Genomic DNA, 13,866 nt, shown 5'->3' on the forward strand with positions numbered 1-13,866 from the left:
CCTGTCATTGTTTAATATTTTCTTATCTCTTATTTTCTTACAAAATTAATGTAATATTCATTAGCCAATATCAGTTTGAACAGACGGCTAAAAACATGTGAAATTCATAATGTAATAATAATAATAATGTAATAATCTTGCACATGTTGAATTTTGCACTGGTACATTTGCACATTTACTACCTCAATTATTTTTTATTAAAGAACAAAACATTGTAACTTGCACACTTTGCTAATGTATATAATGGGTTATTCTATGTTTATAATTTAGATTTTGTTTATGCTAGTTGTAGTAGTCAGGTATATTTATAGTGTATTCCAATATTCTTTATATTTTGTATTCTATAGATATGTTTCTTTAGTGTTGACATGTAAATTTTATGTCCTTGATTGAATTACCAGAAAACATGCTATATTGTGATATATATCGTTAGCGAGATATAAAATGACCTATATCAGGATAGAAGATTATGGCCATATTGCCCAGCCCGAAGCGTAAGCCTGCTGCAGTACACTGACCTCTGGCTCTTAAGGACTCAGAGGCTCTGTGAATTCTTTCTTGGTAAAACCAGCTTTTGTGAAACCTTGAAAGAAGTTTATAAAATTCAGCAAAAACGTTGTCCTGAAAACCCTTTTTATCTCCAATCTTCCAGATTTCCACCGATCAAGGTTCATTCGAGGGTCGTGTTGTGGTGGTGTGTGAGAAGATGATGTCTCAGCCATGCTGGGCTTCATCCAATCAGCTCGTCCACAGCAAGAACTCCAGAGGAATGACCTTACTGCATCTGGCTGCAGCTCAGGGCTACGCAGGGCTCATTCAGACACTCATTCGCTGGCGGTGAGTAACACACAAACACGACACACCATTCATTGTATTCGCACAGACCGTCTTTTTTCACTTCAGTTGTCTTGCTCTGCAGCACAAAGCATGCCGACAGTATTGACCTCGAGCTGGAGGTGGATCCTCTCAACGTAGACCACTTCTCCTGTACTCCATTGGTGAGTGATAAATATTTCTGAATGGTGTTGGTGGAGTGTGTCTTTCTTTACCTGTCCGTGTGTGATCTGTGTTTTCCTTTGGCCTCTTCAGATGTGGGCATGTGCCCTGGGCCACACTGAGGCAGCATTGGTGCTTTACCAGTGGGACCCAAGAGCTCTGGTTATTCCTGATTCGCTGGGACGCTTGCCGCTTAACATCGCCCGATCCCGGGGCCACACTCGATTGGCTGAGCTCTTAGAGCAGCTGCAACAGACTCCTCAAGCTCAGGGCCAGCCTGCTGACACTTGGATGGACAGGTGGAGAGGAGAGTCACAGACCAGCGGAATAAGCAACAGCCCTACCCCAAACCCCAACTCAGGTGGGAAATCCTGCTGTCTTGTGGTTTATCACCATCAGGGACGAATTTGTCTCATTTTAAAGGGTCATTTCACCCAAAACACAAAAGAAATTCCCACTTCCCCAGGTTGGTGGTTTCAGTTTAATTTGCAGAGGTTTTGAAATATCCGCCACTGAGACTTCGTATACAGCTGGTTGGCTTAGCTTAGCAGAAAGACTGGAAACCAGTGGGCTACCTCCGGATCTGAAAAGTGAAGCCAATTAGGAAGTTCCTTAAACTTGCATTCTTTCTAATAGCCAGCAGGGGGCGACTCCTCTGGTTGCAAAAAGAAGTCTGATTGTATAGAAGTCTATGAGAAAATGAGCCTACTTCTCTCTTGATTTATTACCTCAGTAAACATTGTAAACATGAGTTTATGGTCTCAATCATTAGTTTCAAGTCTTTTTCAATACAGCATGATGTTCATTTAGTAAATTATGGTCCCATTTAGAGTCAAATAGACCATAAAGCAGGGTATGCTTTAGAGCGTGGCTACCTTGTGATTGACAGGTCGCTACCACGGCGTTGTCCGATCTGGGAGTTGTCCGTGTTTTCATCTTACAACTTTAACAATTTCACAGTGTGTTTTCAGTTCATAAAAGTTAATTATAACCTTTTTGATCATCTAAAAATGTTGTTAAGTATTCGGTTGTACCTAGCTCCACCCTCTTCAAAACCGTAGTCCACAAACCAATGGGTGACGTCACGGTGACTACGTCCACTTCTTACACACAGTCTATGCTGGAAACAGCTAGCCTCACTCTGCCTAAAGGTAACAAAATCGCCTACCAGGACCTCTAAAGCTCACTAATTAATATTATTATCTCTCGTTTGTTTAAACTGAAGTGTGAAAACATCAATTCAACATTTTACGGGGATTATGTGCTGGACGATTTCTTGGTTGGGAGCAGTAACTTCCTGGAGTCTCAGCTGGTTGCCTGTTTCTAGCCTTTGTGCTAAGCTAAGCTAAACGGCTGCTGGCTTTAGCGACATATTTACAGACGGATGTGAGAGTGGCATAAATCTTCTCATCTAACTGGGCAAAAAAAGAAAATAAGTGTATTTACCAAAATGTGGAACTATTCCTTTGAAAATTATATTTGAATAACTTAACAACAATGTGTCTTTCCAGTTACTCTGGATATTCTACACACCTCTCACACCAAATGATCACCAATGCTAACTATTTCTTGGTGTAAGTGAGAATATATCATGTACAGTATTGGGGGTGAACTGACCTTTTCATAAGTTAACATATCCAGCGTGGTAGGAATCTGTGTTGCCACTTGCTCTTATTTTCCAACATCTTTTTTTCCCCAGAGCTGAGGAGAGCCCGGACAGAGAGCCAGCCAGACAACCAGAACCCGAGCTGGAGCCAAACGGGACACAGAGCCCAACAGGGAACCCAGGGAGAACAGGGAGGCCCACCCCCAGCCAAGAGACTCAAACCCAGCCCCGACACCCAGCAACAGCTAGCTAACTCAACCCCCGGCGCCAACACCCTCACATCCCTCCTCAACTCGTCCCCCAGTCCCAACCCTCCACGCTCTCTCCTCCCAAACACCCTACAAACTCAACCCTCCAACCTCAGCTGTCAGAACGCTCCTCCTGCCAGCTCCAGCCCTAACCGGCCTCAGCTCCCCAGCGCTCCATTCTCCCACCTGCAGGCCAGGATAGGGGGGTCTGGAGGGGGCACCAGGTGGAGTCTGAGACAGACTCTGGGGCAGCGTAGCCTAGCCAGGAGGATTCTGGGAAAAGAACGACTGGCCATTCACCTGCGCCAAAGAGTGCTGTCTGACAGGGGAGAGGAGACAGAGCTGCTGACCTATCAGGATAACACAGAGGACCTGCAGGTAGGGGGAGCAGATTGTGAGGGGCAGTTTTGATCTTGCTCCTTAAAACAAAACTGAACTTTGTGTACTGTATGTGATGGACAATGTATACAGCTTGCTTGCATGTGTGCCATGTTTGTGATAAAATACATGAAACAATACATTAAAAAAACTATGAAAACAACTCTCCCCAAACTTTGACCCTCAGTGTGAATAAGGGAAAACTCCCATGATACCTCATTAGGTTAAAACAAATACAAAACCTCAGTAAGGGCCTAAGATTAAATGTTCACAACAAACTTGAACATAAACAGATAATAAGTGAAAATCAGGATTTTACATGATATCTACTGTACCCAAACATTGTCTACAGTACATTGATCTTGTCACCATAAGGCCCCGATCAGACAGAGCGGTTTTTGCAGTTTGCTGTGTCTTCTCATTTCATATGTTGCTAGGCAACCACCGAATGAGTGCTAACGTTACCTTATTACAAACCATGAGCTGTAAATTAATTCAAACAACTTACCCGAAATCTCAAGTACTACTAACTAATTTGCCTCCTGCTGTTTTGTGTTCCAATCATGGTAACTACGGTTGGTAAAGTCATATAGCTCCGGGTGTCCAGCAAAAGTCACCACAATGCTTTGAGTTGAATTTTTTTCAACTCAAGGCATTCAGGGCGCTCCTGCAAAAACGCGAGGCGCACAGAGCGGATAAATGCGAGGTGCTCAGCAACGCAAAAGCAGCTCGCAAAACGATTCAATCTCATTGAAAACTAGAATGGCACTCGGAGAGCGCAGACCTCCGCCCCCCTCTCCGTTCAGCTTGCGCCATCACCCACGTGTATTTTTCTTTATGTTGAGATCAGCTGTACGTAGCAAGCAGCGTAAAACACTTCATTCAAACTGGACAGAAACAAAATAAAACTCCCCTAAACCGTCGTCGTTACTCTTTCCAACAATCACCAAGTGTGCTTTGGTCAAACTCAACTGTAATTGCACCGAGTTTAATGTGAAAAAACGCATATTCTACAGTTGTTCCCCCACACCCCCCGCTCTCTCTCTGTCTCTCTCTCTGAAGGAAGAAGGCAGGGTCATGCGTCATCAACGCGTCATCAGTTACACTGCGCATGTGTTATACCCAGAGGTCTTAATGTTCTGGCTGATCGTAATGCTTAAAAAAATCCCTGAATCTGGACCACGATCCAGATCACGACCAAAATCGAATGGATTGTTCATTGTGGCACAACCCACCCCTCCAAAAAATGTCATTCAATTCCATTGCGGACTTTTGGAGTAATCCTCCAACGGACAACCAACAAACCAACGCCGGTGAAAACATAACCTCCTTCCTAGGCCGAAGGCTGCTAAAACACACTCTGTCTGATTGGGGCCTAAGAAAGGCGCCTGGTGCAGGGGCATCAGTGTTATCTTCACTACTCAGTTCCCACACAAGCAGACACTAATACAAATGATCAAGTGTACTTACGAGAAAAGGGAAAAAAGGGCACACATACTATATTGATCATTGTCAAGAACAAGAAACTAACTGGTTGAACCTGACATTAAAGTTATAGATTCCCTTTTAGTATGTGTACAACACTGAGCTTGGCCAAATGATGATAAAGACAAAAAGGCTTTTAGTTTGGATTTAGCCATTTGTAGTGCTTGTCACAACTAGAAATTGTCTTTAAAGAAAGAGATTGCAGTAATAAAAGCTCTGATGCCTCCATTTTTTTAAAAGATAATTAGCCACCAGTGGAAGACATGTTTCTGTTTACTCTATGATGGAATTAAATCTGATAAAAAGGACAGTGCAAGCCCATCTAACTATTAGAGGTACCCTGATGTCACATCTAGCATGACAAGGGGTCTCATGAAGGATAGAAGATGTATTACTTGATTAAACCTAGTTGGTTTGGTCAAGACTCTGGCCAAACTGGTCATGTGTTTTGTATGAGCGAAACACATTAAATGTAAACAGGGAACATCACAGAACAGAAAGTTTAAAAAATCAAGTGATGATAATGCACAGTTATATGTGCAGGAAATTAAAAGAAACATGCATTCGCCCACCTTTAAGTATGAAAAGCAGTCATTCCCTTAACCATTTAGTACACAGAGTCGAGTGTCATCAGTATAGGCATGGAAATAAATGCCAAAATTAAAGATCATTTTTTATTTTAAGGGCAGCAGGTGTCAGAAATGTGTAAGTAACGCCTGCTCTGCGTGTCTTGCAGATGGACATTACGATGCTAGCTGATCACATCATGGAGGCTTCGACTGGTAGGCTTAAGCAGGAGGCTATGGAGACTGAAACAGACTCCGGGAAGGTGGGGATCAGCAGTGACGTCAGGTTACTGTCTGGTTACCTCGGCGAGGTGGAGAGGTGAGTCATAGCATTGTTGATTTCACCACATTTACTCGACCTATCTCATCAAATTTTAATTTTTTTTTACATTAAACTTTTGCTTTACTCTGCTTTTCTCCAGGTTTCTAAACTCCAAGTCCCAGACTCCTAGCCCCAAACCAAACTCTCTCTCAGGGCTTGAGGATCAGCAGAGTCCTCAGGCTAAGCAAGCCCCTTCCTCCCTCTTCGACTGGACCTCCTTCCTCTGTGCAGCTATGAAAGAGGAGAGGTTGAAAACTGACTCCTGTCTATCCATGACTGACGCGGAGCAGGGGGAGCTGTATGAGACCATCAGGCATGCTCTGCACTCCCTCAGAAAACACAAGGTAGGCCTACAGTATGCATGGCCTCCACTGCTTTGGAAGTTTGACCCCAGAGATTGTAAAATAATCACTGTGTTTTGGCATTTGTTCATATTATCTTCTTCTCTTATTTCTATCTTTCATGACAAACAATCACTTGAAAAAGCTTAAGATTACCACGAACCGTTTAACATATACAAACTCTTCATGTCTCTCCCCTCAGGGTCCCATTCAGGAACAACGCAAAGAGATTGCAGCAGTGATTCAGCGCTGCTATAAGAGATACAAGCAGGTAAGAGTTAACAGCACACGGCTAGCATCAACCCACTACTTGTTTTTATGTCAAGCTGACCTACAGTTAAGTACTGAATTAGATAATAGCATTAATGGTTGTGTTCCTTCCATAAATTTGGGCTAAAATTACATAAAGCATTTTGACTCTTTTGACGACTAAAACCTATTTTGTGCATTAGCAGTTGATTTTCAGTGAACTAAAAATATAAACAAGGCTTGTCCCCATCCTGAGCTACAGTTCTTTCCTTTAATGGTATTAACTTTTTTATCTTTTTAATAGCTACTAATCTATGATGAAGCCACGCGGCTTAGTCGTGTCTTTCACTATGTGCCTCTATATTGAAGTTTAAAGCACCAAAGTGGTCATGAATTTTGTTAATTGTAGAAGGTTATTTATTCACATTCAAGTCAGTTTTAATCACACGTTTTTGTTTTTCAGACAGCTTGACGTGATCTATCATGGACATTTACTAACAAACCAATTAAGTGTACAAGCTCCTAACCCTTAGAGACACACTTAGACCCGTTTTTGTCTTTTTTTAGGGGGGTACAGAGGGTCTTGGGTGTATACGGGCTTAGAACATGACGGAAGGTTTTACAACACGCTGCTTCTGTCTTCTCTCTCAGTATGCACTTTATAAGAGGATGACCCTGGCAGCCATCCTGATCCAGAGTCGTTTCCGGAGTTTCCATGAGCAGAGGAAGTTCCAACAGAGTCGTAGAGCAGCGGTCCTCATCCAGCAATACTACCGCTCCTATAGACACTCCCTTGGGTACTTCACTCTCTCTCTCACACACACTCACACACACACAAAGGGCATAATTATGCAAAAGATTTCTTCTTACTCCTGTGTGTCTTCGCCTACAGCAGCCTCCTCACGAAAAAACAGAACCAGGCTGCTCGCAAGATCCTGAGATTCCTGCTCCGATGCCGCCACAGGTGAGGCATAAAAACTCCTCACGCACCCTCCAGCATCACCGCACACATCCAAACACACGCACACACTTACAGCCCAATGCCGCACATGCGCTCTCTACATTGGTGCTAATAGTTGGTATTGTTTTGCTGTTCCTGTGAAGCCCCTTGATGGACGATAGGCCTCTGAAGCGGGTGAGTCTCCTCTCTCTCTTCTGTCTTTCCCTCTCTCCTGGTGGCTGATGCCTGTTTGCATGTCAGCGGAGGGAGGGGGAGAGGAGATCCTGGATTATCATCCTTCCCTCTGGCTCTCTCTCTCTCTCTCTTCTTCCCTCCCTATCTCCCTGTCTCTCTCTCTCTCTCTCTCTGTCTCTCACCGAGGACTGCTGAATGATGTCTCTGCATGACTGATTGATAGATAGATAGAGGAGCGATTCTTGCATATGGTCTTCATGGGGGCATGTTCTGACTGACATCACTAGACTTTTAAGTGTCTTGCTTGGCCTGCCAGTCTCTTTTTTTGTGCCTTGATGGGTGGGGAGGATTACAGGATGGAGAGTGTGTGTGTGTGTGTGTGTGTGTGTGTGTGTGTGTGTGTGTGTGTGTGTGTGTGTGTGTGTGTGTGTGTGTGTGTGTGTGCTGAGCGGGAATTGCAGGGGGTTTGCTGAATACTTTTCTTGTTGCTCTGAGTATGGCCTTTGGATATAAAAGTGGAAAGAGAAAACGCATGGCATACAAATCTCTCTCTGAGTGTGTCTCTAATGTGTGTTTGTTTTTTCCCCAGGGCCAGAGAGCAGAGAAAGGCCAGGGGTCCTGAGAGCCCACCGCCAGACCCCACACACAACCCCCTCAGCCTGTGAGCAATCTATAAACCCTCCCCGCCCTCCATCTTCTCCTTTTTCCTTTCTTCCATCCTCCCTTCCCTTTTCCATTCCCCCAACCCCTCCTCCCGCCCCTTTCCATTCCTCTCCTCCCTCCCTTCTCTCTCACCCTCTCTCCCCTCTTCTCTCAAGAGAGGAAAAAAAAAAAAACTCTTCCCAGACAGACTGAGGACAGGATAGGTGTCCATCATGGCAGCTCAGACAGACAGACTGCTGGGTAGAGCCCAGGGACCTGGCTCTGCCCACAGCACTGATCCTCCTCCACAGTTTCACTGGGAGGCCATCACATTAACCTCATGGCATTCTTTGCACTCTTCATGGGTATGTTTCTTTGCAAGAGCAAGTCAGACGAGACGGCACGTGGAAGCGCCTGACGACGACATCCCGATGTGCTCCGGCGATGGTGAACAGCTCAAGATAAAGGCTACTTTGACATGCAGAAAAATATACGAAACCTTTTTGCGTTTTGTATCCAAACAGTAATCCATGAAAGAATAAGAAAAACATAAACCAAAAAACTCACTTCTATGTTGCATTTGCATGCAAGGTTTTTTCGCTTATTCCTCCTCTCCATCATCCTGAAGAGCTATAGACGCAAAACCATTCTGCTGATTCAGTATCTCACAATATCACCAACCACTCGGACTCACAGGCTTACAAACCTATTAATCAGTCACCCGATCAAAAGGGGAGGAACTGCACTTGAATGTAAGAGGGGCATTGTTAGATAAGGGTTTGGGGTCTGAATAACGATGTCTTAATTTGTTACATGGACTTTGTATGGAGTCGTTCTCAGAGGCAGCACTTTGCTCGCCTGACGTGGTGTGTCCGTGTTTGTTCAATTCAATGCATGTGTTTGAGCCACGAGCTCCTGCATGCTTGCCAAACTGCTTTAGTGTTGTTTCTTTTGTATTTCTATGTGTAGTTGTGTCTCACTTACGTCCTCATCAACTTATCCTTGCCCTGTGTAATGTGAACTGTGTAAGGACAAATGACTTATTTTGGGTGCTTTTTTTAAAAACTTTATTTATTTAAGGGTCTAATTATTTATTTAATTGGCTCAAGAGTGGTTCGGCTTGAGACTGGTTTTCCCCCCTTGTGTGGTAAAATATGACATGTTCCAATGGTTAAATGTCTCTGTTAGTTTGTTCTTTGCGTGAACCTCTAAATCCTAACTGTGGTTTTGAGGAGAGAGTCACATACCATTGCCTTGACTTCTTCTTGACTCTGAGAGGTCTCTATGCTTGCTCTGTACAGGACATGGGTCCTATACCTGCCCCTATACAGGGCATTGGTCCCCATATTAGCCCATACGGGCGATCAAATCCATATTTTGGACTATTGCATATTCCTGTATATAAACTGACGAGGTAAGGGGATACGAGGACCCTGAAACTTTTTCATAAGAGGACTGTATTTAAGATTATAAATTATTTTACTCCCATAATGAGAACTTAAGACAGAGACCTGGGTACACAGGATGGCTGTATTGCTTGTAAATAATGTAGATATTACAAACGGAGTAATGTGCATGAGATTTAAGACAAAGAAACAGCAAAAAGAACATGTTAGTGGCTATGGACTGTGAGAGGATTTTAACCGCTTCACTTTAAGAGTATCCAGTATAAGTGTTACTGAAAAGAACATTTTGTTAAAAGCATGCAACTGAAAAATCTAATGTTAGAATTATAAGTGGGAAAACAAAGTTAGCTGAAACGATGATCTTTCAGACAAAAACATTTACACTTTGTGCTTTTGTTTCTTGGCTAGCAAAAATTAAACCCTTTTTGCCAGTAGTGCCAATTATTATGAATGCTATTTTTGCCTAACAATATGTTATGTTGGGGAAACCAACACCCAAAAGATATCAGTAGGATCCACAGAGGCAACACACACAGACAATAGAAGAGATCTAGTAGTAGCTCAACCATAAACATGTTCTGAGGTTTGTCTAAAGGCAGACGACGACGATAATGCAAGTATGATACTAATGGTGATGAAGATCGTTTTAATATGAATGCAATGAATGATGGAAGAGGGCGTTACATTCTTTACAGTGTGGTTGTGCTAGCCTTCAGCAACATACTAGCTTTTATTAAGACCATTAATCACACCTACAGCGGATCCAGCCTGGCCTCCAGTCAAAGCTTTCCATCTTCAAACAGAATGTCTCCGCCCCGCCTCCCGCTTTTTACATATCATTTGATTTCTTTTTCTCCATATCGTCACTGCCATTTATGATACGACGTGTACTTTAGACTTCTGGAAAGCTCTGTTTAGAAAGTGCCTGCTCAATAACAGAAAAGCTAATATCAGGAAATATCTATTGTATGTCCTCCAAAAAAAAGGTCGCCAGTTACCTGTTTATTTTCCTAAATTGTGTGTTAAAAACTTGACAGTGTTAAACTTGATCCGAAGTTGGAAAGCTCTAATTTGTCGGTGGTGTGAATGGATGCTCGTGGCCTGATTGATGCTATGTGTTGCTTTATGAGACAACCCAGTAATTACAGTATCACTTTAATGCCCCACTTGTGTGTCAGTTTTGCAGTATTAGAACAAGAAATCAACCATAGAAATCAGCCTCTGTGTATGAAAGGCACTGTCACACGAGTCTATTCAGTGTCGCTGTTGGGAGGAAGATGTGTCTTCTTGCAGGGACTTGCTTTGTCTGTCTTTCCTTAAAAACAAATGTACTTGCAGCATTTAAACAAAAGTGTAACCCAACAGTTTTCCAGAGGACAAAATAGCCGTCACTTTCTTTCTTTCTTTCTTTCTTTCTTTCTCTTTCACTCACTCTCTCATATACATACAGCGTACAAAATGTACACATTCAGAAACAGCCACACTCTTTCTCTCTGTGCTTATGTCTTTGGGAACAATTAAATCTCTCCCTTAGATTTTACTCAGGGTTGAAGAACAGGGAGATGGTATGTGGAGTGTGATGATGGCCGACAAAGTCGTACCGCTACTGGCGACTGTGTACATTTGTGTACGCATTATGTATGTGTACATATTTGTGTATGTTAGGGATACTCCAGTTGTTCATTCACTATTTAAAATTTTCAAATCATGTTCTCGATCGACGCGTTCTTTCTGAATGTGATGTTTGCTTCATCCAAACTGTGTTTGCATCACTTTTTCTACTAGAAAAAAAACTCCAAATCCCGTATTTTATAGTATTTTGTTTGATTATAAAACTAAATTGAAAGCAAGTGATATTTCTATTTATATACTTGCTCTTGTCTTAAACGCACAAGATTCTTGATACAAATAATTCTTAAATGAAAATAGTTAACGGCCACGCATTCACCTCAATTTTCTTAATTAAAAAAAAAAAAAAAGCTGTAAGAGATAGTATACTGAAATATTTACAATTGGATGATCTCTATTATATGTGTTTCACATGTTTTCATCATACTGAGAGACAGCCATGGTTAGGACGGCACTGTCAGGAGCCTTCATGTTACGCTATCACTTGAACCTCCTCTTAAAACTGCTCCCTCCTCTCACATCAGCACAACTCAACGTCACAACAAACACAGCTTTGGACTCCTTTATATAATATAAATATATATATATATATGCACACACAGACTAATATACATCCGAATGCTTGCGCTTATCAACACACACATACACACAAATGAAACTAGACACACAGATTGCAGATAATCCATCAATATGTTCATGTTTTTGGAGAGGACGGTGACTGTAAAAAGAGTATGTAGAGTAGAAAAAAGTAAAAAATTAAACAAAATAAAGAAATATTGCCATAGTAGACAGCTGGTAGACATGCGCAGAGATGGCCTCTGTTCTCATAAATTCGCCTAGGAATGAATGGTATAACCTTTCAGGCCTTGTTTTGAGAGGGTGTGGCCAAAGACCACATTGCATGCTAGAATGGTAGACCCTTATAGATAATCTATGGCTAGACCTCTCCTTGCCTTCCTCTTCTTTCACCCTGTCTTACTTCTCTCTCTCTCTCTCTCTCTCTATATCTCTCTCTCTCTCTCTCTCTCTTACTCTCTCTCTCTCTCTCATTTCCTGCTGTATTCCCACCTTGCCTGCTGTTGTGTTCTCCATGCCTATCTCAGTCTTTCATTCCTCTTTTATTTAGTTTTTTTGTAGCCTAGTTTTTACTTTGTTTGTTTTACAAACGTGCATGCACAAGCATCACTAAATTGTTGATGTTTTTAAAAAGAATATTTTGTTGCTGAGGCCATGCAAAGTGTTTTGAATATTGCCCTTATATGTGGAAAATGTCTTCTGAATGCTTTACATAATTTCTGCTGTAAAATGAAATCAGAATAAAAAGAAAATTTGCACTTTAAATTATTTTTTTTGCCTGATATTTATTTCTCCCGTGGTTCTTAAAGAGAGAGTTGTAAGTCGTTGTGTTTTTCTTATTTCATATTCTAAACACAAAGTTAGATCCATTGTATTTATAACCCTCCTGAATCCACTCTGATACTTTAAAACACGTCTTTTCATTTCTATATAATATGTTAACCGGTCATTTAATATTTTCTACATTAATTTACAGACATGGGATGTTAAAGCTATTGGTTGATAGTTCCCTGGATTAGTGCATTTTCCTGGTTTGTGGACACTTTACCTTCTCACATACTTTACTATATAGTTCAAGTAAGATATCATTAGATGTCATTTTCCAAAGAGCACGACTCAGTTCTGTATTTGTAAGCGGAATACTTGATAAGTTGTTGGTATTTCCATTTCATGATAATATTTCTTCCTCATTTTCAGTTATTGTAGCTTCTCTCCCTCTTTGTTCCTCCTCACTAATGTTATCTCAGCTTTGAACTTTAACAAATGTTTGTGCCAGCATCTCTATTTGTTCTTCCTCTGTTACAGTTATAATATCACCATTAACTAAGATTGAATATCTTTATATTCCCTCCTGATCCCATTCTTTCTTCTATCATTCCACACATCTTATCCATTTCTGTCTCTCTTCCCACTGATTTATAACATTTCCTCCAAAAAATATCCTCCCTTTTAGCATTTTTAACTGTTTCCCTTAGGAGACATTAGCTTGCATCCTTTTATATTCAATAAGATTCTGGAAATTATTAATTATTTTAATCACTTTAAAGGCTCTATTTTGAGGCTTTATTGCTTTTCACACTCCCTTGTCCACGGTACACATTTTGGTAACATTTCCTTTTATGCCTTCTGTCCTTTCCTTGCTTGGAATTTCTTTGAATCTCGCAGCACCTAAAATTGCTTCACAAACAGAATCTTTTTTACATTTTGATTTTTGCATTTCCTGATCATACATTTTTCTTAAATATCTCCTGATCCAATCTGTTGAAAGACCATCTATCTGATCCTTTTGTATCATATTCTTCTAGACTTCAGTTAGAATAGGATAGTGGTCACTTCCTACTGTCACTATCATTTAAGCATACTAATGTTTTCATCCGCATCAGTTCTTCAATCACTGTTCCATTCTCATCATTACAGTGACCTCAAAGTCTACGATGTGCATTAAAATCTCCACAGAAAATAACTTTTCCGTCTGAGCAAGTTCATCATATATATTTCTAATCAAAGCCTTCTTACAGGATTGTAAAAGTTTACTATTTTGATATTATCATCTTTTTCCCATACTTCTATTATTAGGCTATAAATTCCAGATCTGTCAAAGGTCAAAGGTCAACTTTATTATCTGTCCCTTTTCCCGAAACTCTATATTGTATTCACAGTTTCACAAATATTATACATCCTCCCCCACTGCCCTCTCCTCTATCTCTGCTGATATCATTACAAACTTTTATTACAGACTGTTTCTTGAATAATTAATTGTGACTGTGCTGACCTCCGCAGTTACAAC

The 13,866-nt window shown here is 41.3% G+C and overlaps 1 protein-coding gene across 5 annotated transcripts in view; it reads left to right on the forward strand.

Moving 5' to 3' along the window:
• The window catches only part of LOC141764541 (calmodulin-binding transcription activator 1-like), a 68,697-nt gene extending 56,652 nt beyond the window's left edge, over positions 1-12,045 (forward strand). For 2 of the 5 annotated variants that reach the window (XM_074629843.1, XM_074629872.1), the window contains 10 exons: positions 653-837; positions 920-998; positions 1,090-1,357; positions 2,696-3,228; positions 5,450-5,598; positions 5,702-5,945; positions 6,145-6,213; positions 6,843-6,988; positions 7,084-7,155; positions 7,916-12,045. In XM_074629843.1, coding sequence (XP_074485944.1) covers positions 653-837; positions 920-998; positions 1,090-1,357; positions 2,696-3,228; positions 5,450-5,598; positions 5,702-5,945; positions 6,145-6,213; positions 6,843-6,988; positions 7,084-7,155; positions 7,916-7,991 — 1,821 coding nt within the window. In that variant the 3' untranslated portion in view covers positions 7,992-12,045. Of the gene's footprint in view, positions 1-652; positions 838-919; positions 999-1,089; positions 1,358-2,695; positions 3,229-5,449; positions 5,599-5,701; positions 5,946-6,144; positions 6,214-6,842; positions 6,989-7,083; positions 7,156-7,295; positions 7,327-7,915 lie in introns of all 5 variants that reach the window. The other 3 variants (XM_074629857.1, XM_074629865.1, XM_074629850.1) reach the window with 3 other exon arrangements.
• Positions 12,046-13,866: the final 1,821 nt, after the last annotated feature.

Source organism: Sebastes fasciatus, chromosome 1 (genome assembly GCF_043250625.1).
Source record: "Sebastes fasciatus isolate fSebFas1 chromosome 1, fSebFas1.pri, whole genome shotgun sequence".
NCBI lineage: Eukaryota > Metazoa > Chordata > Actinopteri > Perciformes > Sebastidae > Sebastes > Sebastes fasciatus.